Source organism: Acomys minous (genome assembly GCF_964271855.1).
Source record: "Acomys minous genome assembly, chromosome: 10".
In the NCBI taxonomy this organism is placed as follows: Eukaryota; Metazoa; Chordata; class Mammalia; order Rodentia; family Muridae; genus Acomys; species Acomys minous.
In genome coordinates, this window is record NC_140491.1 from 32019493 (window position 1) to 32045139 (window position 25647).

At 50.6% G+C, this 25647-nt stretch overlaps 1 protein-coding gene and 2 long non-coding RNA genes across 6 annotated transcripts in view; 2 read left to right on the forward strand and 1 right to left on the reverse strand.

Moving 5' to 3' along the window:
- SORCS2 (sortilin related VPS10 domain containing receptor 2) overlaps positions 1–25647 on the forward strand; it is a 438679-nt gene that overhangs the window by 300823 nt on the left and 112209 nt on the right. For all 4 annotated transcript variants that reach the window (XM_084797455.1, XM_084797456.1, XM_084797453.1 and 1 more), the window contains exon 3: positions 1655–1754. In XM_084797455.1, the coding sequence (XP_084653581.1) occupies positions 1655–1754 (100 nt within the window). The remainder of the gene's footprint in view (positions 1–1654; positions 1755–25647) is intronic.
- LOC311606283 lies at positions 1764–22500 on the reverse strand. Its single transcript, XR_014782285.1, has 3 exons — positions 22289–22500; positions 20123–20243; positions 1764–2180 (listed from the first exon to the last, which is right to left on the reverse strand). It is a non-coding gene; the product is annotated as an uncharacterized lncRNA (long non-coding RNA).
- On the forward strand, positions 22200–23799 carry LOC311606284. The gene is made up of 2 exons (XR_014782286.1): positions 22200–22345; positions 23520–23799. It is a non-coding gene; the product is annotated as an uncharacterized lncRNA (long non-coding RNA).

Consider the following 25647-nt stretch of genomic DNA (forward strand, 5'->3'; position numbering starts at 1 on the left):
GACTGAGGAAGGGGCAAACTCTCCTGTGGTGAAGTGTTTACACTAAGGTTTCATGGCCTCACTCCAGCCCTAGAGTAAGAGGCTTTGGCTTCCCCAAGCCCCTCTGCAGGCCCAGAGATGGGAAGATGCTGCTGAGGCCACACAGCAGGTACAGATGGCAGGCAGCATCACAGCCAGTGTTCAAACCCAGGCTCCACGTGCTGCTGAGGTCTTAGGCAGAAACATTGACCACAGCCAGACTCCCCAAGTGTGCTTGGCATAGTTTTCATTCCTGCACATGTATTTTTATTATTTAAAAAAATGTATGTGTGTTGGTAATCTGATTCCATGTATGTCTGTGTGAGGGTGTCAGATCCCCTGGAACTGGAATTACAGACAGTTGTGAGCTGCCCTGTGGGCGCTGTGAATTGAACCCAGGTATTTTGGAAGAGCAGCCAGTGATCTTGACCACTGAGCCATCTCTCCAGCCCCTATTTTTATTATTTTAAACTTGTTTTCATGTGTGTATCTGTATGTGGGTGTGTGCACATGAGTACAGGTGCCCAAGGAGGGCTGAGGCTTTGGATCCCCTGGAGCTATTGTTACATATGGGAGCTAGGAACCAAATGCAGGTCTTCTAGGGGAGCAACCAGTGCTCCTACCTGCCGAGCCATCTCTCCAGCCCAAGTTTTGATGTGTTTTACTGAGTCACCATAGGAAGCCATTGTGACTTACACTTCCGTGCACTGTAGTTCCATGGTCTGTTGTTGCAATAGATCACAGCACAGACCTTAGCATGTCTCTCCCTCTTGTTTTTGGTGTCCTGAGGGCTTCAGTGCTCCAGGAAATATTGGGACTTTCCACCTGAATCTCTTCATTTTAAGAATGAGGAAAGGGGCCAGGACAGACTTAATGGAGGTGATGTAGAGTTGTGGTGACTTGTTCCTCCATGGTGAGCTCACTGGGCCAGCTCCCGGTGGCACAGATCCTGTGGTCCTATGCTCACAGCAGGGGTCGGCCTGAGCCTGAATGCTCCTGGAGGAGCCGAGCATTCAGAGAAAGCAGTGGCTGAGGAGATGAGAGCAAAGAGGCCTCAGCTCAGCCAGGGGCCATGCTGATCCATCAGATGGACCAGCATTTGATCCCTACGTCTGCTGCTTGTCCGTTGAGTGGTCCCTCATGCAGGGTGCTGTCTTCCTGGTGCCTACTGCTCATCTTGAGATCATCAAAACGGGATTGATCTTTAGGATTTTGTGAAGCATTATAGAGATGGAAGGATCAAGACATCCTGACTTCCGAGAGGGCCAGTGGTGGTGCATGCCTTTAACCCCAGCACTTCGGAGGCAGAGGCAGAGGCAGATGGCACTCTTGAGTTCAAGGCCAGCCTGGTCTGCAGAGTGAGCTCCAGGACAGCCAGGGCTATACTGAGGAACTTGTCTTGAAACAAATTCTGTCCTCAACTAGTCCTCACTTCTGACCTGGGCTTAGACCTTAGCAAACCTGCTGCAAGAGAACGTGGCCTCCTACCTGTACTTAGGGGGAGCATACTCCCCCTGGAAGGATGAAAAGGACAGCATCTTAAAAAATATCATCTCTGCCAATGCTGGCACAGCATGGTGCTGGGAAGCCGACCCCTGGAGAATGTGCTGACAGTTGTCTCTCTCTGTTCCCATAGGTCCTCAGATTTTGGGACAACCTACACCAAGCTTACTCTCCAGCCTGGTGTCACCACTGTCATAGACAACTTCTATATCTGTCCGGCCAACAAGAGAAAGGTACGTGTGTGCATGCCAGGCCAGGGTGGCCAGCCCTTGGGCCTCTGGCTCTCCATGGCTGCCTGCACCACTGGTCCCCTCCTGCTTCGGGACGGTGGTCTGGTGTGAGGTCTTTGCCGCTGAGCTCTTGTTGCTGTGGTTAATTTTAATGAGTGTATTTGAAGCCATCAGCTGGGCCCTTGGAGGAGGGCCTATGTGCTTATCTAGGGCACATCCGTTTTCTCCTGTCCTGGAGGCAGCATCCAGCAGGCAGGCATGGAGGAGCATCAGCAGGGCTAGGGGCTGAAACCGGTCCATCTGGCTCAGAGTCCTGGAGGCGGCTCGCAGGCCCATCTCGAGGGCATCATCTCCCTGGGGCTGATTTGGCACCGTGTCAGAGCGTTGCTTGCTGCGTCTTGGTCTGTGTGTCCCGTTCTTGCTCCCTGTCTAGGTGTAAAAGAGGGAAGACCCCTGTAGATGTGTGGCTCTACCTTGGTGCAGCTGGAGACCCCAGCATGAAGTTGGGAGAGGAGTCTGCATGCTAGACTCGATCTAGAGAAGCAGTTCAGAGAGCATGCACAGGAGGGGACTCAGACAGAGGAGAGTTCAAATCCTGGTTCACTTCTCTGGGCCTTGGTTTCTCCGCAGGAAAACAGGGTGTCACCCCCATTTCACACAGACTTGAGTGAGCCCTGTATAAGCTCCCCACAAGAGCAGCACCCAGGCCCCAGAGGTTCTTGGATGGTGGCAAAGAGAAATCCCAGCAGCTTATTACTGGGCACAGGCCCAGCTGCTCACAGCTTGAAGGCCAGTGCTCGCAAGCCGAGGTGACACAGAAATGGAGTGTATTTGAGGTCTTGCCTTGAGGAGACAAGGGTGTTCTCATGCTCAGCTCCTCATGTTGGGAAGCACATAGGTGAGCTAGCTTTTACAGGGAGAGGGGGAGGGGCATGAAGACTACATGCAGGGTGGTGCCTTCCCCATCCCATCCCTGCCATGCTGTCCCCACCCCAACACACACACATACACACATACACACATACACACACACACACACACATACACACACACATATATACACATACATACACACATACACACATACACACATACATACACACACATACACACACATATACATACACATACATACACACACACATACACACATACATGCACACACACACACACACACACACACACACACACACACACACTTTGTTGTCAACTCTGGCCTCCTGGGGCTAGTCACAAACATTCTTTCTCTCTAGGTTAAGCCTAGTGCTTGTGAGCTTCGTGTTAGCAGACTCACAGGATCAAGGAGTAAGGAGTTCATACTCCTGTTGCTACCTGCAGGCCACTGGATGTTTCAGGTTCTAAAAAAAAATCTAAAGAAATATCATTTAGAAGGTAACCTGGTAATCACATAGCTGTGGCTTTGTTGTTTGATGGGCAAGGGGAGGGGAAGCAGCAATTGTGCTGAGGGCCAGCCCCAGAGGGGCAGCCCTGTTAGAGCCTGGGGCCTGTGTTCAATCAGCCCACAGAGGGCATGGAAACACAGGATGATATTCCTGCTGAGGGCACGATGCATTCTGGTGGCTGTAGTACAGGCATAGGTCCAGGGCTTCAGAGGGAAAGTGGAGCCAGACGAAGCAGGTCCCACTGCAGGTCAGGCAGGTGGGACAGGAGCTGCAGAGCCCTCACTGAGCTGCAGTGGAACGCCACTGCTTGCTCTTTCTTTTAATTTAGGGGTTTTGTTTTTGTTTTTATTGTCTATATGTATGAGATTTTGCCTGTGTGTATGTGTGTGTACCATGTGTATATGCCTGGTACCCATGGAGGCCAGCAGAGGACATCAGATCCTTTGGAACCGGAGCTATAGATGGTTTGGAGCAACCACATGAGTGCTTACAACTGAACTCAGGTCTTCTGCAAGAGCAGCCAGTGCTCTTAACTCCAACCCCACCCCCACCCCACCCCCGCTCTTGAAAGGATGCTATCTTGCCTGCTTAAAGCAGGTCATCCTCATCTGGCTTTGTATTTCCCTCTCTCTTTCTTCTGCTACTGTGAAGCTTCCTTCTGGACAGAATGGGAACAGAGGCGGGAGGGCTACTGCGGAGGACCAGGGCACCAAGGCCTCAGGACTTTGGTAGGTAGAGAGGAGGAGGAGGGTGGGTTGGTTTTAGCTTTCCCTGCCTCTTCCTAGAACCCTCCCTGATGCCTCACATAGGCAATCCCAACTTGGTAGGCACACCTCAGCCATCTGTGTCCTCTGCAGGAGGCAGCTGAGTCTCCATGCTCCTCCTTCTCAGCCTCCAGGTGGTCTGCTCATGGACCTAGGCGAAGGTCTGATTATACCCTGGGCTGAAGCCTCGTGCTGGGGACAGAATGCTTTGCCCAAGGATGACCTACTGTGACCCCATCCTCTGCTGGGTCTAGGAAGCTGCAAGGATAAGTATAACCTTCTAGAACCTTTGGCAGTCCAGTGGGGCCTGAGAACCTGGAGCCCATGCAACATGCTTGTAAGAGGATTAAAAAGAGGGGATCTGGCCCCCCCCCACCCGGGGGGGAGGTAACTGTGATGTGGGATGGTAAGGCCTTCTCCTGCAGGACACCTGTGTGAGCCACTCCCAGTTGTTGGGTAATGGGTAGCTTTGCTGGTAAGTGGGAATCCGATTAGGAGACCATTTAGTAACAATTACAGGCTGTGCAGCTCTTTATGGTTTCTTAGAAGATGGCTTTGTGAGCCATCTTTGGAATGAGCTCGCTTTGATTTTTGTCTTGCCTGCAGTATAATCAGAGTGGGCCCCAGGCATGGCGTTCTGCCACTTCAGACGTAACTCTGGCCTGTGCCTTTCCCCTCCAATCTGCTGTGGTTCCCACACTGGCTTTAGGTGGCAAACACATTTCTGAACGGGCCCCAAGAGTGCTACACTATGGAGAGGTGTGAAGGTCTGATCTGGAGGGGTTGCCTAGTGAGAAACTGCTTTTAAGTATCATGTTTTGTATTAAACATTTATATGGATTGTCATCTTATACAAAGTATCTGTGTTGGATTGAATGCTAAATTAGTCTCACATATACACTGTCACCAAGAAAATGCCTGTTGAATAGATGGTCCAGGAGAATCCTGATTCCTGCCTTTCTGCCCACCCGACTGAGGGCCCTCCCTGTGGCTTGGGGCCAGAGCACATCCATCTTTCTCCACTCATGCCCCTGCCTCCCCCAAGGCTCACGAGAAGCCACCTGCCTGTCTTGCAAGGTTAGGGAGAAATGGCTCAAACCGCAGCCCTGCATCTGGGAAGCTGCCCATATCGCCAAGAGCCAGCACGTGTATTTTGCAGGACAGCCAGTGGTGGCAGGGGAGGTACGTGTCCCATAGAACTCCATCGCCAAGCAGGCCATTGTGTGAAACCTTGCACACATGTCCTGGCAGACCCCCAGGGTGAGGGCTCCTGCAGTCTTAGGATTTACAGGGGGAATGGAGAGGCTCAGATGGGTTATTAAAAAAACAAACAAACAAAAAAAAACCTTCCACACAAGTTGGTCAAGACTACCTCCGCCTCAGGTGCCCCATCAGACCTTATCCCCATAGGAACCCAAACAGCAGGAGGTGACCTGTGCAAAGGTCCAGACCCACAACTCTACATTAGCCACTGGCAGCTACTGTGAATCCCGGCTCTGTGGGTCCCCTGGGACCACGTCACAAGGAAGTCTCTGGCTCTCTTAATCATCAGCTCTGCCACTGCCCTCGGCCCCTGCCTCTAAACTCCTCTGGAGCCTTTTGGACTGTGTCCTGCTGTTGGCCCCGGCTCTTGCTGGACCAGGTATATGGAGCTAGCTGCCTGCTGCCCTTCCCCAGGCTGCTGTCTTCTTTGCCAGGCTGTCTTCTATGCTGAGCCCCTCCCTGGCCTTGGTTCTGCTCCACCTCAGCACAGGCCCCTTCCCTGCCCAGTTCACGAAGCCCATCATGGTAATTCAGGTTCTCCCAGCCTCTCTGCTCCAGTGTGGACCAGAGTTCGCTCTCTCTCTCTCTCTCTCTCTCTCTCTCTCTCTCTCTCTCTCTCTCTCTCTCTCTCTCTCTGTGTGTGTGTGTGTGTGCACTACAATGGGCTCATGCTCCATCACTGTGACAGTGCAGGCCCACTTCTGTCCTTGGAGAATACCTGAGGCAGCTCAGCTCCTCCAGCCGCTCCAATCCCGCCCAGATGTCCCGGAAGTGTGTCCTTCATCCTTCCCAGGCTGTACATGCCTAGCTACGGTGTCTGTGATGGCTGCTTTGAGGTTGTCCCGCCTGAGGGTTCTACTTTCTGCCCTGGGCTTAACGTCTGATCAAGAATGTGCCACGAGGAAAAAAGGCCTGAGGGATGGGGACAACAAGGACTTTGCAGGGACTTGGATCCCATAGTCTGTGCTTCCTAGCCCTCAGCTTTGGCTTATGGATGTTGCGTGTGGTTCACAAGACTATCTCTCCTCCTTGCATCTGCTGTGTATCATACAGGATGGTGTATGGCTTTGTAGTGCAGTGCCTGGGACTGGCAGCTGAAGGCCTCAGTACTATGGGCACTGACAGCAGCTAGTGGACACCCATGGGCCCCCAGGTTGCTTTAATCCTCTGAGTCAGTGTGTGTAACTCAGAAGGGACTGGGGGGGGGGGGCGGGACGTGACTGTGCATCTTTTCAGAGTCTCACTAGGGCTGACACCAGGCTGAAACTTCACCCATTCTCTCTATTTCCCACCAGCAGGGCCAGTGACTCCCTGTGGACCAGAGATGATTTGAGATGAACATTTAACTTCATACTCAGGGTTAGACTGGGCTTTGGCAGAGCTGGCACATGGTACCAGGGTCCTTTCTTGGTATAGAGGACAGCCTCTGTCACAGCAGACTTGCACATAGCGTGGCAGCCACAACTACTCATACCCAGTATGCCTCGCCATATCCCGGGAGCATGAGAAGCTGTGTTTGTGTGTGTGTGTGTGTGTGTGTGTGTGTGTGTGTGTGTGTGTGTGTGTGTGTTGAAAGGTGGGTCTGGAGCAGCCCTCAAGTTGTGTGCTTCATTCACTGGGGGAGAACCGGACATAAAGAGCAGGTGGAATAATATTCTCTGGGGCAGGAGATGGGCAGGCCCTGGCAGCTTCCATTTCTGCTATGGCGGCATGGGTGCCTGGGAGTGCTCCCAGGCCTCAGTGTTACTGCACATCGGCAAATCAAGGTCATTCTTAGTGATGCTCTCCGCCAAGATCTGCTCATAGGGGGAGTGGGTCTGATGATCTGGCAGTGCCTGCTTCAATCCGCCCTAGGCTGGAGGAGGAGGAGTGTGAGAGAAGACGGGCATTGCCATGTGCAAGGGGGGGACCCCAGCTGGCAACCTTTATCACTGAACTCTGTGAGCCTCAGTCTGCTGGCTGCAGATCTGAGCAACAGCAATACTGACCATTGTTCCGAGGACCAAGGTGTCCAGCTTTGTCTGCACCTGAGGCTGTCATAAGCCCTGCAGACCGTGGGCCTGGCTCTTTTAGGCGCTGGCATCTCTATGAGGCCAGAAGTCATATCCTGAAGAAATCAGGCCACGCCTTCTCCTGCTCCCCACCCCCTCTGACAGAAAATTAAAAGGCCATGCAATGCTGTAGTGTTAACAGCTGTTAATTAGTGGTTCTACCCAGTACCCGGCTCCTCCATGCTCCTCTGTCACACAGGCTAGCCCCAACTAAATCACATACTGTAAAACTTCCCACTAGTCCCCCCAAAAAATTAGAAAAGTCAAGTACTCCTTTTGTTTGGGGGATTTCTCAGATTTGGCAGAATCTTCTCTGGGGCTCCCCGACCATTGCTGTCATGACAGCTCTCTCCTCTCACACTTACCATAAGCCATCCCACCATGACTGAGATAGTCCCATGGGGGGAGCAGATGGAGCAGATCTCTGTCTCCAGGGCTCCCTGGTCAGCCCACGCAGGCGCCTCTCTGCCAACTCTTTTGTTACCGTTCCTGAGCCATGCATGGACTTCCCACCACTCCTCATCCCATGGGTCCAGGACTGTCCCAATCATGGGGTGGGGGACTGGACCCCTCTCTATGGGAACATCTCCAGCAAGACCATAGAAACTGAGGGTCTCACAGTGCCTTATCTTGTACAGTCAGAGTTTGAGAACCTTGGAGTTCAAGCTCAAAAACAAGCACCATCACAGACTCTGGAAACTTCTGCGTGGCAGAATGAACAGATCTTGCACTTGATGTGGTTTTTATAAAAGCCCTTTGGTTAAGAGTGTAGGACTACAGGGACAACAAGAGGCAGCAAGAGGCATCTATCCACCCATCAGTCCATTCATCCATCCTTTTGTCTATCCATCTGTCCATCCACTCACTCAGCCAAAGTCCATCCATTACCAACTGTGCGTCTGACCTCAGTGGGCAGGGACATAGTTAAGTTGTCCCCTGTTCAAGTGATGCCCTCTCAAAGGAGATTGCCAATCCCTGAAATGGGGTACCTTGGAGGAACTTGTAGGCCCCAGGATTGGGCTTAGAGAGTCCACCACTTACTGTGTCTGGGAGATGGAGGACGTGTGTATGCTCGCTGCTGGGCCTGTTTTCAGCATGTGTTCCCTGGGGGTATCAGTCTGGGACAAGCCTCTTTAGCCTCTTCCCCATTTGATCCCGAGTTCTGCCCAGCATCAGAACCAAAAAGGAAACAGGAACCCCAGTGTAAATCCCCTGCTGTAGGGAACAGGGCTAGCATGGATCTGAGCATCCCAACTCTCCAAACAAAACTGGATCATCCTATTGGCCCCTGGCCAATGCTTCATAAGAAAGTATAAGCTTGCAGATTCTTTCTGCAAGCTTGAATGGTAGGAGGCTGGTGACAGAAGCACAAGGCCCCGTAGAGGACTCCATCAGTCTCCCCTGCCAAATGGCAAGGCCCAGTGTGCCCCCTGTGGCCAGTCACTTCTCAGGGAACACTGACTCAATGGGGCCTGACTATATGCAAAGATTTTGTTTTAAAAATAGTGTGAGCCCTTTGCAATGCCAGCCTAATGCATAGGAAATTATTCCCCCTAGAAGCCATTAGGATACCACCAGAGGGGGGGGGGAGAGGGAGGGAGGGAGGGGGGATAAAGGGAAAGAGAAGGAGGGAGGGATAGAAGGAGAGAGGCCAAGGGCCCATGCTTCTCAGAGATGCCTCTATGGCTTTTCATCTCTGAAGCTGATTCAAGGCAGATAAGAGTCGATTTCATCTTCTCTGAAGATTCGTAGAATCTCATGCCCCAAAGCAAAGGTGACCGGAATGAAAAGGGAATGCAAGAGGCCCCAGGTGTCAGGACAGCCACCCATGTGCAGTGTAGCCTGCTCCTCTTTTCCGAGTACCCCAAGGCTAAGAGAACCTCCTGTGTGGTGGGGGCTCAGGTGAGTGAAGTGTTTGGTTTTTTGTTTTTTAACTTGTATTTGTGTTTCTCGGGACTACATGGAGTAAGAGGAGGATACAGGAAAGACAGAGGGTCACCTACAGGCAAATCAGCATCTCAAGGATGCTGTCAGGCTCATGGAGGACTGATAGCCATGAAGGTTCCTGGCCAGCAAGGGTTAGGAGTGGAGTGGATCTGCATTCAAGTGTCTCGGGAGCCCAAACCTTTCTTTCTCCATAGCCTCAGATGGCTTGGCATTGTAAGCCAGGGATGCTCTATGTTTGGAGCCTGGCCACTTTCACATCACCCTGTATACTGAAGACCTTGTGACACTGTCATCAGGGACAGAGGTTAACTTGAGCTGTTGAGTACCATAGGTTCACTGAATTAAACGGCAATGCCTGTTTCTTCCTGTCCTAGAGACTACACATCCAAAATCCTGTACCGTCATGGGTAGTTTCTGGGGACAGCCCTCTCAGGGTTTAGAGCCCATCTTTTGTGCCTTCACATAGGAAAATGGATGTCCAGCTTTAGTCCTCTTCTGATAAGGAAGAACTCTGGTCCCCTTGATGGTGGCTGGACTCCCATGGCCAAGTTGCTTTGCAAAGGCTCACTCTCCAGATGCCATGATCTGGGGTCGGGGTTCAGCATGTGACAGGGCCAGGAAGGAACATGCTTTCAGTGCACTGCGGCCTGCTAGGTCCTCCTCCCTCCCCATCCCTGTCTCCCTCTCCATCGTGACAATAGGGATAGGAGGTCACCGGTTTAGTAGTGGCTCAGAACTTGGCCTTCGCCACCAGGCTGAGGGAAATCAAAGCAGTCTTGAGTAGCATGGCAGCCTCTCTCCTTTCCAGCCATTTCTTCCAGGCCTGAGTGTCACTCTGGGTGCTCAAAGAGGGGGCCCTAGCCCAGGGTGGCTCCCTGGTCCTCAGGTGAGCATCCTTACCTCCTACCCCTTCCTCACTTTAATCCTACGTATCTCTATCATGGGAGTCCCTGCTGACTTGGCATCCAGTAAATAAAAACCAGCTCTGTCCTTTTGGGAAAAGAGGAGGTGACAGGGTTACTTCTCTTGTGGCGAGAGGCAGCTGAGAGGACCTATGTGTGCAAAGTGACCATGCACAGCCTGGAAGACCAGCAGCTTTAGCCTGCATAGCCACGACTGGGGGCATTTTTCCACCTTGCCTCAGTGAAGATGAAGATTCCTGAAAGAGCCCGTGGGATATCTTCATTGCCAGGGCTGATCCCTATTTGCACAGCTCATCCTTGCTCCCCATGCTAATCCTCACTCTCATGGGTGATCTATAATCCTACAGCTGATCCTTATTCCCTATGCTGATCCTTGCTCCCATTGCCTATCCCTCAGCTGGTCCTCATTCCCATGCTGATCCCTGTTCCCTATGACAATCATTATTCCCACACTGATCCCCGTTCCCTCTGCTGATCTTCATTCCCATGCTGATCCTTATTCCATGCTGATCCCTAATCCTGTGCTGATCCCTGCTCCCTCTGCTGATCCTCGTTTTCATGGCTGATACCTAATCCCATAAGACATCTGCTCAGCTTCTGTTAAACCAGAAGCAGGACTTGACGACATATCATCTGATAAGCCGTGTTTGCTGCAGTCCCAATTTCATCCTTTTCCACATCTATAGAAAACAGTGGCAAATAATGTTTTTATCCCTTGTGCATTGGGGCCTCTTATGAAGCTTAAAGGATTTCTACTTGGTTAAAAATAGCTCACATTTGCAAATGGGTTCTACACCGGGAATCCCCAGGCAGGTGAGAGCACCCTGGATAGTTGGGGGAGGGGTTCCAGCCTCCACTGTTTATCACCTCCTGTCTGCTTTCCCAGCCACTCCACCCCATGGATGCTAAGCCAAATCTGACCCCTGTCTGTCTGTCAAGGCCAGGCCTTTGTTATATGAAACCACGTCCACACAGAGGCAAAGGGTCTGTGGCTCCCAGCATCCCACATCCTGCCCCTCCCTGCCCCCATGACCTCAGCTGCCTTCTCTGGGTCACCCTGGCACTCCCTCTGCTTGCACATCCCAGCCCGGCCTGGAACATTCCTCATCTCTGCCACAGGCTCAGAGCTCTTGGTCTGGCTTTGAGGTCCATGTTTTCCAGGTTGGGCCTGTTCACCCTCCCTTCTCAGCCTGTGGGACTGCCAGTTGTGCCCACTGCAGAAGTCAGCCCGCTAACAGAGCCCTTGCTCAGGTCCCTCTACCCCCCCCCCCAGCCTGTCCCTGTCCCCATACCCCTTCAACCCCGCTCTCTAGCTGCTCTCTCAAACTCACCTCTCTCCCCTAACACCACAAAAGTTCAAGACCTCAACATGGACCCTTCTGCCTTTCCGTGTACACAGCCTAGCGTCAGAGCTGTGCCCCTCTCTGGTGCCCAGGGGAAGCACTCACAATAGGAGCTAAGTCTCTTTTGCCATTCATTTCCTCTAGCACCCAGCTCTGCGCCCATAAGATGCCTTGAACAAGTAAATGTGCAGCGAACAAACAGGTTTTAAAAAGTCCCCAGTGAGATTTAATGTAAGAGTGCAGCACCCACTTGTGGCTGTTTATTTCAGGCCAGTGTTTGGGCTTCTGCTGTGGGCATCAGTTCATCCCGTGCCTCCTCCATCCAGAATATAACAATTGTCCCATTCTTTTCTGAAACAAAGGGAATTCTTTCCCTACAGGTAATCTGTGATCAGAATCCCTGGTTAAAGGATGGGATGGTGTCACCAGATACATAGTGAGTGAGCACTCAGTGACCCCATGTCCCTGTCTATCAGTCTGATGGGGCTGTAGAAGATAAAGGCAGAGTTGAAGCCATCTGACTACCTTTCTTGTCTAATAGCCATACTCTTGGGCTCCTGGGCCTCCAGGACTGTGTATGCTGTGGATGGATGACACAGACCACTAGGAAGCTCATCTTGGTGATATTTCTATACACTGGAGAGCCTGGGTGATGTCCCTGATGCCTGATCCCCAGAGCCCCTGATTGTCACCTTATGTGCTAGCCTAGACTCTTAGGATGAGATCAAGTAGAGGACCATGAGACAAGGATGCTACCTCCCCTGGATCGTCCAAGCACCCCGGTGTTACCATGGAATCCTTAAAGGGGAAGGGGTTAGGGGTTTAGAGACTTTAGATGCTGCTGTGGCTCTGAAAATGGAGGAAGGGTGTGCAGCTGAAGAAAGCTGGTTTCTCTAGAAAGTGGGGGTAACAAGAGACAACACTGGTGACAAAGTGCTGTGGGAAAGGACCTGTTGCCCTACTAAATCGCCATAGCCCTGGTGGACTTAAGTCAGCATGAGTTCATTACCCCGTGCATCTACAGAATGAAGTTTCAAGTGTGTCTTCTGTGTTCCTATAACAGGGGCCATGGCTGCTGCAGGCCGGAGTCACTTTCTCCCTACCTGTTGCAGGGCTGTGAACTGGCTGCAAACTCTGCTTTCTGTTTAGACAGTTTCAGCTCTAAGGTGGGCTCGGTGGCTTGCCTTGGTCCTTCCTGGCCAGTGTTTGTCTAGGGAGGGCCTCTATGCTCCTAGACTTTTCACTTGGTACCTTGGCCATTTGCTGCCCTCCGTGGAAGAATATGCTAGAACTGCTGAACAGAATATGTCTGAAGCAATTGAGCAAGACGGCTTTGCTGTTGCCTCTTTGGGTCACAGGGCATCTGCCTCCAGTTCTCCCTGAGGAATCTTGTATTTGCCTGGAATTTTTCTTCCAGTTTGGTCCAATGAACTTCTGCATGCCTTTGTGTTACTGGACATGTTGGACAGGCCCAGTCAAAGGTCCTGGTACTGAAAACAGTCCCAGCCTGGAAGGAAAATAGAGAACATGCAGTCTTCACATAGGCTTGTGCCTGAGTGCTGGAGAGAGGGCCACTCAGCGCTCAAACATGCATAGGAGCCTTGACCCCTGCAGTCCAGGGGAAATGGTTCTGCGCAAGCTATGCTTGCTTGTTGCCTGCTGCAGAGCTGGGTCTGCTCAGCTGTCAGGAACTTGGTGTTCAATGCTCACAGCTGCCTCACCTCAGGGCCTTTGTACCTGAACAGTAACAACAGCCTGTTGGCCTGGCTCCCCATTACACGGTCTTTTGTTACTCTAAATAATTGATCGGCATCGGCTGGACCAGACCTGTTCATGAAAGGAGACTGGTTCACGAAGGATTGGGTGTATGAATAAATTATAATACACAGATAATACCACCACGTAATTACTGGGTTATAAGAGAGCAGTTACACGGCTAATTATGCCTCGTCACTGTGCCTCTGGCTCTGTACATTGTGGTGTCTGTAATGGCTACAGGCACAGAAAAACTGCTCTCCATGTGGGTCATAAATAGGAACTCAAGGACACGGCTACAGCATGAATTCTAATTGTCACGTAATTAGACAGCAATTAAATAGCTATTTGTCCCATATAAATTAGCCATTAGCCATCCTCTGTGTCCTGCTGTACTTTTAATAAGGTGCAGTGTCTCCCTTACTGACAGAAAGGTAAATACCTCTAGCTTGGGGGACACAAACTGTATATAGGGTGGGTGAGTCCCCGGGGCTCCTTGCCACAGGTCTCTGGGGTTTTTTACCTCAGCGCTGACAAGCGAGTTTTCTGGCCATGGCCTAGAAGGTAGATACCATAGGATGGTGTGTCTGGCACATTTAGTGAGCTAAATGGCAATGCTAGCTGCTCTGTGACCCTATTATACCTGGGCTCTTCCCAGGGAGAATCCTGGTTTCTCTTATGTATTTGCACCAGCTGCTGCTCCCTAGCTCCTTCACACACATACTTGTGCACATGTTCACACACATACACACACACACACACACACACACACACACACACACACACACACACCACATTGATTGTGAGTCCAAAATACCCACCAGATAGCTGCAGGAAACAAAAGCACACCCCTGTTGCTCCCTCCACTCCCTATGTGAAGAGACATTCTGTCCACCTGAGGGGCTCCACAGTGCCACCCAGCAGTGGCCTCTCCCTTTGGTGCACCTGCTTCAGGGCACTTGGAAGTTCTGTCTCAGATACACTTGCTAGACTGCCTCCCTCCCCCCTCTCCCTCCCTCCCTCCCTCTCTCCCTCCCTCCCTCCCTCCCTCTCTCTCTTCCTCCCTCTCTCTCTCCCTCCCTAAAGCCATTGTTTATACAATCTCAAAGGCAGGAATTCTGGAGTTATGGGATCAGGGGCAGAAAGAGGGGTTGGGTGGGAATGGGATAGAGATATAAAACAGCTGAGGGGGAGGCATGGGCTCAGGAGCCTTCCTACAACAGGGAAAATTGAAAGACCACATTGAGTCACTGGATGCTTGGGAGCAGGACATGTGAGGAAAGTGGTGAGATGTGGAGGATGAGTTGAGGGAGGTCCTGGGCGGATCTCTTGAGGACAGGACGATAGTGAGGATGCAGGTGCTGGATAGAAAGATGACCAAGCACCAACCTGGGAGCCCCTATATCTCTGGATGGAGTGTTGGATGCAGCATTTGGGGGGGGCGGGCAGGAGACATTGCCCTTGTCAGGTTGCTCTTTGTGTTCTGATGTTTTCCTTTAATTATGAGGAACAAATAACTTGTGGTTTTTCTTTCTTAAAAAAACTAAAAAAGACATAGTTATCTATCAAAGACAAAAATATATTTTCAGTATTGAACTTGAAAATAATAAAATGCACTTGAGCACTAGCAGATAGACACAGAAAGGGCTGAGCTCAGGATTTTATACCCAACTAAACTTTCCTAGTATGTTAGACTAAATTCATCCATAAATAGCAGAATATTATAAATTACTTGCCCAGGGATGGTTTTTTAAGGGAAGATATCTTGAAAATGTTTGCTTCAGAGGGACAAGTGAGGCTTCATGTCAGCAAGGCAGCAGCATTTACAGCTGGGATAAGGGCTAGATGGATCCCACATGCAACTGGATGAATGGGAAACTGGTATCTGTTTCCTTCCTGGGAAGGAAAATCCTAGATTGTATAAATAAGACTGTAATGTTTGGGAGTGGAGAACAAAGAGACAGATGGAGAGGGGAATCCCAGGCCAGGGACGCCAAAAGGTACCACTGCCATCTTTGTATTAGCCCCTGGGAAAGTCATAGCTTGAAAAGCATGTGTAAGCTCGGTGACATGATTGGAGGATTACACATGACCAGGTGACCATACTGTAATTGTAGATCTTGGCCTTGACTTTGCAAAAGAGCAGCATCCTGGAGAAGGAAGGGCCAAGGGAAGATGGGATGAGGGAGAAAACAACATCTCCTTCAGACACGCCCAGTGGCTGGAAGTTGACTATTGTGGGCCTGATAAGCTTATAAAGTAAAGAAGTTGTTTGTCAACTGATGGGTGGCCTTGTGGTTTCAGTGCAGGAGTTATGATTAGGACCCCACTGTGTCCTCTCCATGGTGACTCCCCTTTGGCTCTCTCTCAGCTTCTATCCTAATCAAGAACACTTTCCCCATGAGCTGGCACTGGTGCTAGCTAATGAACTATTAAGATATTCAGTCCCCAGCCCTCAGAAACTACTTAGTTTTTTAAAAAAGTGTGTGTGCATACATGTGCACACATACACACATGCATTAAATGTTTCTGGCCATATGTGCTATATGTCATGTATGTGGAGATCAGAGACTAACTCTGGAAGTCAGTTCTCTTCTCCTATTTTTGCTTGGGTTCCAGGTCCAACCCAGGCTGCCAGGCTTATGCAGTAAGTGCCTTTATCCCTTGAGCCATCTCACTGCCCACAGCAGCCACGTTTGAAGTGGTTGAGGTCAGATGTTCAGAGTATTTGAAGGGAGAGAGATGAAAAGATATCCTCATGCTCAAGATACTTTTGGGGCCTGGCAAGATGTTCAGGCTTGTGCAAAATAACATAAATGCTAGCTTTGAAACTCTCAGAGTGCAGGAGCCCAAAGCAAGGCTATTTCCCCGACACAGCCGCTGCGTGAGCCAGCTCCTGAGAGCCAGCTACGCAGAGGGGAGTGGAAAACAGCTGCCTAGCCAGACCATGCCAGTAAATGCTGCGGCTCAAGGTGAGTGGTGGGAAGGGACATTGCTCTGGATGCTCTAGAAGCTAAGGCTGCCAGTGGATGGGACGGAGTGCTACTATTCAGGTGTGAGTGTGCAGCCATCCTTGAAGGCATGGTCTGGGTCTGGATCTGCAGCTCAGGCCAGGCCTCCACTTGGCACAGAAGAAAAGTGCAACAATCTTCTTTGAGGTGTCATTGCTCTGGCCAATCGTGGAAAGTGGGTTCAGATCTGAAATAAATGAATGACCTCCAAAAGCTCCCTTCAGGCTGAGCGCTCGCCATTTGAAAGTGATGGTGATTGCACGAGACGGACCATTCGAGAACCCGCAGCCCTGAGCACGTGGCGCTGTTAAACTGTCTCATTTTAATGGCCACTTTCCCAGGGAGAGGTTAGGTGCAATCTCTCTGAAATTGCCTGTGGATGACTTAGAGCGGGCAAAATTCAGATAGAACTTCCTAGAAGGGCCTTTTCCAATGACACTCAAACCTTAGCTCTGACAGGAACCTACAGGGACCAAGAGTGGAATGCCTGGATGCCCCACACCAGCCCTATGAGCAGGAAAGACACCAGCCAGTTGCTTATCTGTGCACCCAATTGAGAGATGCTTCTTTTTCCTCATCCACCCATGCAGGTATCCAGGCTTGGGAACCCAGCCCATGTCCTCATTCTGTGAGGGAAGTGGGCATTGATGTGAAAGTCAGGAATGGCCAAGATGCTATGAAAAGATGAGGGACTCTGATGCCCGGGCCTTGGGATGCAAGAGATTTGCCCAAACGTTTAGTGGTGTGTCCATCTATCCATTTATACATACATACAGACAGACAGACAGCCGTCCAATTGTCCATGTATCCATTACCCATCCATTCATCTGTTTATCTGTCAAGCCCTCATACATACATCAACCCATCCGTCCGTCCATCCATCCATCCATCCATCCATCCACTCATTCACTACACCAGGGTACCACTGACCCACTGCCTGTTTAGTGGGGAGACAGATATGCTAAAATTACACAGCAGTCCAAGGCAGCTGTAGGAAAGCTACAGAGGCTTCCCATGGGGACACAGAACAGAGGACTAGAAAGTGACCTCCTCGCCTCTTCCCTTCCCTTACAAAGATCTTAAATCCATCAACTGAGCAGTGAGGTGTCAAATGACTCCTTATACCTGAGCCTTGCTTACTCTGTCTCTAAACCGGGGGTGGGGTCACAACCCTCACTTCTGGATCTTGTGATATCCAAATGATGTAACAATAAGAAAGGACCATGATAGCTGCCATGTGCTTTGCGAACTGTGAAGTGTCCTAGCAACGCAGAGACTCATTCTCTTTATCACACTTATTAAGTAGCCGGAGATTAATAACAGAACATGGAGACTGAGAATTGAATTAACGGCCGTGGGCTAGATTTTATTATCATAATGATCATCATGTGCTCATCCAGTGAATATTGGCCAACTGCCTTGTACAATCAAGCACTTTTGAAAAGTCTTCCGCTGGGCGTGGTGGTACACACCTTTACTCCCAGCACTCAGGGAAGCAGAGGCAGGTAGATTGCTGTGAGTTTTGAGGCCAGCCTGGGCTACAAAGTGAGCTCAGGACAGCCAAGGCTATGCAGAAACCCTGTCTCAGGAAAGAAAAACTCTCCTTCCTGCATATGAACCACGTGGAGCCTTCTGCTTTAAGGAGGGACTGGGGAGATGGCTCAGTGGTTAAAGAGCACTGACTACTTTCCCAGAGGACCTAGCTTCAGTTCCCAGCACCCACATGACAGCTCACAATTGTCTGTAATTCCAAGATCTGACACTCTCACACAGACATACATGCAGGTAAAACACCAATGCACATAAAATAAAAATAAATAAATTTAAAAGCCGTAGAAACAATACCAGATTGGGATGCACAAGGTCCATGGAGAGGGGTGAATGAGCCCCTAGGTGTTGTATTATTGGTGAATGGGTATTGGAGCACAGCGTGTGGAGGAGTCCTGCAAACGTGGTCTGAATGCTCTATACTCTGCCCATTAGTGTCCCATGCCTGTGAGCGCTGTAAGAAGTCTGTGACTACTCCTTGCCCCTAAATGCTCTGTGGTCCTTAGTGCTCCATTCTTGGGTGTGTTCTATGTCTGTGCATGTTCTGCATATGAAGTCCTCCATCCCTGTGAGAGTTCTGTGCCCATGAGTACTCCGTATCTGCAAAGTAGTCTTTGACTGCTAATGGTCCACACCTGTGAGTGCTCCACACGTGTGAGGAGCCTGTTCCTGTGAATGTTCCAGGCCTGTGAGTTCTTCGCATCTCATGTTTAGTGTCTGTGAGTTCTCTGAGCTCATGAATAATCCTCATGTTCCAACTCTATTTTCAAATGAGGATGATCAGACCCAGAGTGATGGGGTGACTTTCTAAAGACATAGAGAAGACAGGAAATGGACTGAGACCAGTTGGACCCATAAACAGGACAGAGGGGTATGTTTTGCAAGAAGGAGCTCATCATATCCCCAAAGCCACTTTGGGGTCCTGTCTTCTATCACCCCCCACACACTTGCCAGCTGCCCACCTTGATCACAAGCACTTCCGTGGGAGAGAGGTGAGCCGGTGTCTTTTTGTGATAGAACCTCCACTCAAATTTGCTTGACTTGAGCACTTGGAGCCCAGGTCCTGCAACCCATTTTAACGCTAACTGCTGTGACTATAATGATGCAGAGCCTTCCTCAATAGACCTCTCATCTGGTCCAGGAGATTCATATACCTGCCCTCATACTCCATCTTTCTGGCCCTAGGCCGCTCACTGGGATTGCTATGGGGGTAAAGCAGGGCTTAGCTTACCCCTGTAGATGGCCACTCAGGCCCATGGCTCAGCTTCCCAAGCCCCTCTGAGTTGCCCAGTTGCAGGCTTTTTCTGGCCTTTGTGCTGCCCTGTTCTCTGCATTTGACCTGACACTCACTCCCCCAGAATCATGTCCCAGTGCCCCTGGGCCCCTTTGCTCACATTGAACCCCCTGCTCCTCTGTAAGAAACTTCAACACACTGATGGGGGAGCTGTGCACCTGGGTCCCAAGCAGCCGCAGCATTGCTCACAGTGTCACTGATGTTCCAGCACCGCATTGCCTCCCACTGAGATATACCTGGGCCTTGAATCCCAGGCTATGACCCTCTAAGACTCATGGGTCCCCAAACCCAATGTACCAGGCCCTGACTCAGGCAGAGACCAGAGCTGTAATGAGGCTGTGAAAAGCCAGTTACCACCTCTTTCCCAACCATTCCGAGCTACAGTAGGGGACTGATGGGCCTCTTGAGGGTTGACAGGGACAGGATATACCTAGAGTCAGGGCACAGGCCTCCCAGCTGAGAGATCAGGAGGACCTCCCTAGGGCTGCCTTAGACAGATGGGAGCCCATCAGGATACATAGAAGGCTTGGAGAAGAGAGGACCAGAAAGGATCCTGGTTGGACAATCACAGGCCCTATCAGAGTCTTCTGGACCCATAAGCCACAGCCTGGCTGTAGTTAAGAAACCAGTTGCAGAGGTGACTTGAGTATGAAGAGGCCTTGGTTTGAATGCCCCTCCCCACTGTAAGACCTAGTGAGGGCCCGTCCCACCCAGTGCCTTTCTCCTGCCAGTAGCTTGGGTAACAAGAGCACCACAGGTTCCCCGAGAGACATAGCCCAGCACAGTGACCACGTACCAGTACTATCCCAGCCACCGCTGGTGGGATGTGATGTCACACCCTGAGCCGTGCTGCACAGGGCAAGGTACAGACAGTATGGAGCTCGAAATTCACTCCCCACCACCCTAAACTGCCCTTTATGTATTCCATCGGTGAGGCCCAGAGGGTGCTGCAGAGGCCATGGTGGGAATTCTGGGACAAGCAATAAGCAGAATATATGCTCTAGTCCTTGTGGCTTAGGAGCCTAGGAAAAATGTGGGTGGCTGAGCCCGGGAAGCGGCTGGTAATTACCTCTATCGATCTGTTTGCTCTGTCTCACTCATCCCCATCCTCTTGGCAGCAGGCAGGGAGGCTGTGTGCAGGCTTCCTGAAGCTGCTCCTTATTTACTCAGTTCCTCGGAAGAGTGACACACTGTGGGGGAAGGGGAGGAGAATTGATTTCTACCCGGAAGCGGGTGATGAGTAGCTGTTTGCTGGAGACGAGTGCTAGGTGAAAAGAGGGAAGGTGGGGGTTGGGAGCAGGGCTACATCTTTCCTCTCTCAGGGTCTGAGATCCGCCCCCCACCCCCGGACTCGACCCCTATGGAAGAGGTAACAGTGTCCCTCTGAGGGGAGGCTGTTCTCTGTGCCCGAGACCTTGTTTGCTTCTTGGCCAAGACGACCAAAGCAGGGCAGCTCAGTTGCCAGTGCGCGCACTCTCACAAGGTCATCTGTAAGCCCACATGGAAAGAGAGCCATTTTAATGTAACATTTCCCTTTCTTGGGTTTGCATCTGTTTTGGTGGCATAATGAAACCCTTAATGTGGCTGTAGTCAAGATGAGCAGAGGCCCTAGGAGTTGCACAGCTGAGGAATACCACACGAGGTGGAGATATGGGCCTCTGGATGCTGACTGTGAGAAATCAGAGCAGGGACTTCTACATGAGCATAAAATAGTTCATGAGTGATGGGCTAGCCTTGAGCCCAAGCCTTGTTGCTCTACATCCTTGACTATTGTCTCTAGGCCAAAACCTCAGGACACTGAAGCCAGCAACTGGGTCTCATCCATCTACATGTCCCAATCTCAAGCCCAGGAGGCCTCATGACTTTGTTTACCCTGTCAGCACACAAGGCTGCTATGAGCAGATACACCAGGGGACTATTGGATCTAAAGTGCAGACCCTCATGGAGCAAGTGCAGACATGGGGTAGTGATTAGAGACCAAGCCATCTTGGGAATTCATCCATCTACTCATCTGTCCATCCATCTGTCTATCCATTCCTTATTCTTTCATCTCTTTGACCATCTGTGTATTCATCCATTTGTTTATCTGTTCATCCATCCATCCATCTATCCATCCATTCATCTATTTATTCTTTTATCCTTCTAACAGTCTTCCATCCATCAATCTAGTATTATCTCTGGAGATCATGTTGATTTGAATGAGATACCCATGGTGGATGCTGGTGGGGCCCCTACCCCATAGACTTGACAACTTACTGTGGCGAGGCATTAGAAATATCGGAATAATTAATAGTTACAATTAACTAATGATTTTAAGTAGTCATCACTACTATCTATAGCAAATTGCTCCTAGTATAATGTTGGGAAAAAAAACAGTCAAGAGGCTCCTGAACAGACTAGCAATGGTCCTGATCCAGGGTGTGGGGAGTCAGGAGAGAAAGTTCCTCTGAGAGTGGAGGATAAGCTATGAATAGGAAGTGGGGCAGGAAACAGATATCCAGACTATGGCTTGAGGTGACTATGGTGGCAGCTTGGCAGGTGAGTAAGAGAATAGCTTGAGGTGAGCCTAGGTAGCCGGCTTTGAAGGTTGTAGTGTTGTTAGGGGTTGGGTTCACATGGCAGTAGGGACTGGCAAGCTCCTTCTATAGAGAGACTGATAGCACACACTCCAGACTGAGTGGGTTGCTTGCTCTCTGCCTCCCATTCTGTTTTGTTTTGTGCTGTTTCATATTGTGGTGTTTAATCATCTAGTCTACATTCGTGTTCTCGCCTGCTATAGCAAAACCAGACCTACGGGTCCCTAAATGCCGACCACTGACTGCCACTCTCAAGGAGGCCCAAAGTCTGAGAAGAGAAGCAAGTCACATCCCTGGCTCTGAGAGGAGCCTCTTGCCTCCACCAGTGACCCTAGGCTGTCCCAGGCCATGGTCTCCGGATTATGGCTACAGCTCTGTGAGCTCGCCCCATCTTCATCTATGTGTCTGTGCTGACATCTCCTGTCTGCTGCAGGATGCGGTTCCTGGGGTTAGGCCCCAGCCCATGCCAGGGTGACGTCATCTTCTGTGACCACAGCTGCAAAGGTTCTGTTCTCAAATGAGGTCATGTTCTGAGACTCTGGGCAGACAGAAACCTGAGGTGTGGGTTACTATCTACTACATATACAACCGCTCTGGAAATATGAGTGAACTCCAGCCACACAAAAACCCACTCGGATCAAGAATCTCCTGGCCCTGACCTTAGGAACAGCACGCCATAGGGAATGTCTTTCCCTCCACAATGATGGTGGCTGGGGGTAGGCTCATGGGCCCTACTCTCCCTCCATTCATCCTATTGTCTCCCCTAGACAGGAGTCAGCTGGGTGATGCTTGGCTATGTGGGTCTTCTCATCCCTTGGTTGGAGAAGGGTCACCAGGGCTGAATGAAAAGAAAAGATAGCAGAACTCTGAGGTAGAGAGCAGAAAGTCCCACCCAACCCCACTCCTGAGAGCATTTACATATCCCCATTGATGGGGATGCGGAGGGTGTTGCACAGAGCTGCCCCACCCCCACCCCCAACCTGGAAGCTGAGCATTGTGCTTGTTTGTCTGATGCGCATTCTGTTCTAGAATCTGAGCAGGTCGAGCCACTCACTTAACTGTTATGAATAGGGAGGGCCCTGCTATCACTAAGCAACCTAAGTGGGAACAATTTGGCAAAGAATGTAAACAACCTAATTCCGGGGGAAATGGTACTTGCTAGAAATTACTCTGTAACAGAAAATGTCAGACTAATTTATTTGATGACAGTTTCTCCTTTGCCTCCTCGCCTTGGATGTTTGAAAACCAAACTGGGAGTAACTGGCTGGGGGATCCCAGCCAATCACAGCATCCACCTGCTTCCTGGAAAGGCGGCTTTGCTGAGGGCTGTGAGGTTGCAGACCTGCCTTTAGCTATCATTCACGGTCACACCCTGAGGTCATTCTGCAGTGAATCTTATCCTGCCTGCTTCTTGACCCATAACCCTGTGGTGCACAGGAGGAGCCCACCTGGCCAGTCCCCAGCTCCTCCCTGTCCCCTGCTGACCACTCTATGACTCCATGTACATAAGGCACTGTCTTGTATATGTCATATCCAAATCTCTTTCTTATGCAATGGGCTGGGGTCCATCCTCATGACATCATTTTTACATAGAGCTCTATCTACACAAGGATCGTGTTCTAGAGGACTGGATGCACTGTTTGCTGACAGTGTGCCAGAAGTCCTAGGAGGCAGCATCTCACACACGTGTTGGGTGGGAAGCTAGGCTCAGCATGGGCAGGGCTTGTCTGAACTGATAGCCTAGGAAGGGGCTGTTGGCTGCATTTGAACCCAGCCCATTTGCACGCTTTCCCTGGTAACAGGCATGTTCTCAGATCCCCCTTCGCAGCGGGAGGACCTGCATAGTGGCCTCTGGTACAAAGGCTCTTATGAGCATTCATTTTATTCCAGACATGAAACAGGCTCCCAGCTTCTGGCCTGTGGCTTACTTCCCTTGGGGATCAACAGACCCAGTTACCTGCATTAATAGCTCACATCTTTCTATTCTCCATGACCCTTGGAACAGTTCTTGGCTCCCGCCCACAGAGGCAACAGGATTTGTAGATGAACTCACCCTCCCCCAAGTGCTCAAGGGAGCCGAACAGCCTCTGGTGTTTTTGTATGAGGTGGAGACTCTGCTGGCTCAAGTTGAATTGCTCCTCTGATGGTGGATCAATGTGACAAGATTTTTTTTTTTAAATAAACAACTGTTTTCAGACTGTTTCCCAGCCCACCCTTAAGGCTTGAATCCCTGACTTCCTGGATGTACTGAGGGGAGAGGAACAAAGGCCCCAGGCTTCTTTGCCACTGTCATCAGAAGAAGGTAACCCTCACGGGACTAAGTCTGGAAGTTTACAAGTTCAAGGCAAGCCCGTGCCACATAGCAAAAGCCTGTTCTGAAGAGAAGAGAGGAAGAGAAAGAGGATAGGATGGGAGAGGAGAAGGGGGAAGTAGAGGGGAGGGGAGGGGAGAGTAGAACAGGATGATATCAAGATGGAGATGCTGAAGGAGACAGGATGCTATAAGGATGCTGGTACAGTGGTCCTGATGAGACAGTAAGGTGACTTTGGAGGATCTAATGAGGAGGTAGTGGTGAAGATAGTGGCAGTAGAGATGATGTGTCCAGGACAGTGGAGGTCTTTACTGCTAGAGCTGAGCTTTTACGGGGAGACACATATCATTCTTCTCTCTGCAATCACCCTGCTGATAAGGGAAGAAGATGACAGTGGTACCCCCAACAGGTCAGATCTGGAGTGACTCACGTGGCTCAATATTTCCACACATCACTGTACCTCTTGGGGGTGGAGTGGGACATACACCGCCCAACTTGCAAGAAGCGCTTCAGTCCTCACCTCACTGGTCAGCATGCAGCATATGTTGTTCTCACTCAGTGGATCTGGCTGGAGGTGGTCCTGTGGCCTGCCTTGCCTCTGCTGTGGCGTGGGATTGTCAGGGGATAAGTGGCTGCTTCAAGGGGGCTTCCTCCTCATCCCAGCTGAAAAGGGCCTGGACTGAGAGTCAGGCTCGGGTACGCTGACTCCATCACCCATATTGTTTCTCATACATATTGTTTGGTTCATTTTGTGTCTGTTGTATGTGATGTGATATGCGTGTGTGCCCCCCTCTCTGTGTGTGTGTGTTGTGTGTATGTGTGTGTATGTGCAGGTGCACATATGCATGGGTGTCTATGGGGACCAGGAGAATGATGGGTGTTCTCCTACATTATTTCCTTAAGAGAAGGTGTCTCGCTGAACCTGGTGCTCACTATTTTTTTCCTATGCTAGTGACCAGCAGGGCCCCATGATACTCATCTCTCTGACCCCCAAACCAGTGCTGGGATTACAGGCATGTGGCCACTCGCAACTTTCTATATGGATGCTAGGGATTCAAAGTCAGGTCTTCATGCTTGCACAGCAAGTGCTGTTAACCACTGAGCCATCTTCCCACTCTGCCATGGGCCTCTTTCAGAGGTTTAACTCTTGCCATCAGTTTTACGTTTATAGAATAATAATGACAGCAGTACAGAAAGGGGCCCCCTGAGGCTAAGCTTCAATTAGATGCCCTGGCTTTGCTGGGGTGCCCCTCTTCACTCTTGGACACTGCACTGTGTCCACGCTCTGTCTTTTGAGGCTCTCCTAGGGCACTGCAGGTTTTAACTTTCCCTTCTTGATGCCTGACCCTCTAGAGTGTGGGTCAGGGGTGTCTTCCAGTGTCCCTCACTGAGGTCTCTTGGTAGCTTAAATGCCACTGTCTTCAGGGTGTATCTCTGATGATTCTGACCTTCATCTCCTGCCTAAGCAGGTGTCTGCCATGTTTCTCCACTGTAAATGTCTCCCTTGTAACTTCTTTGGCTACCACGTATGAAGGGACCCCTGTAAGGAAGTCACCGTGCACAGCCCCTGTGTAGGGGCATAGGGAAGGCTCTCTCGGTGGGACATGGCCTGTACAGCCTATATGGAGACAGCCTCATCTCTCTTCCTTGATTATTTACTCTTTCAATCAGCTGTTTACATGAGGGCGGGTTCATGAATATTTATTT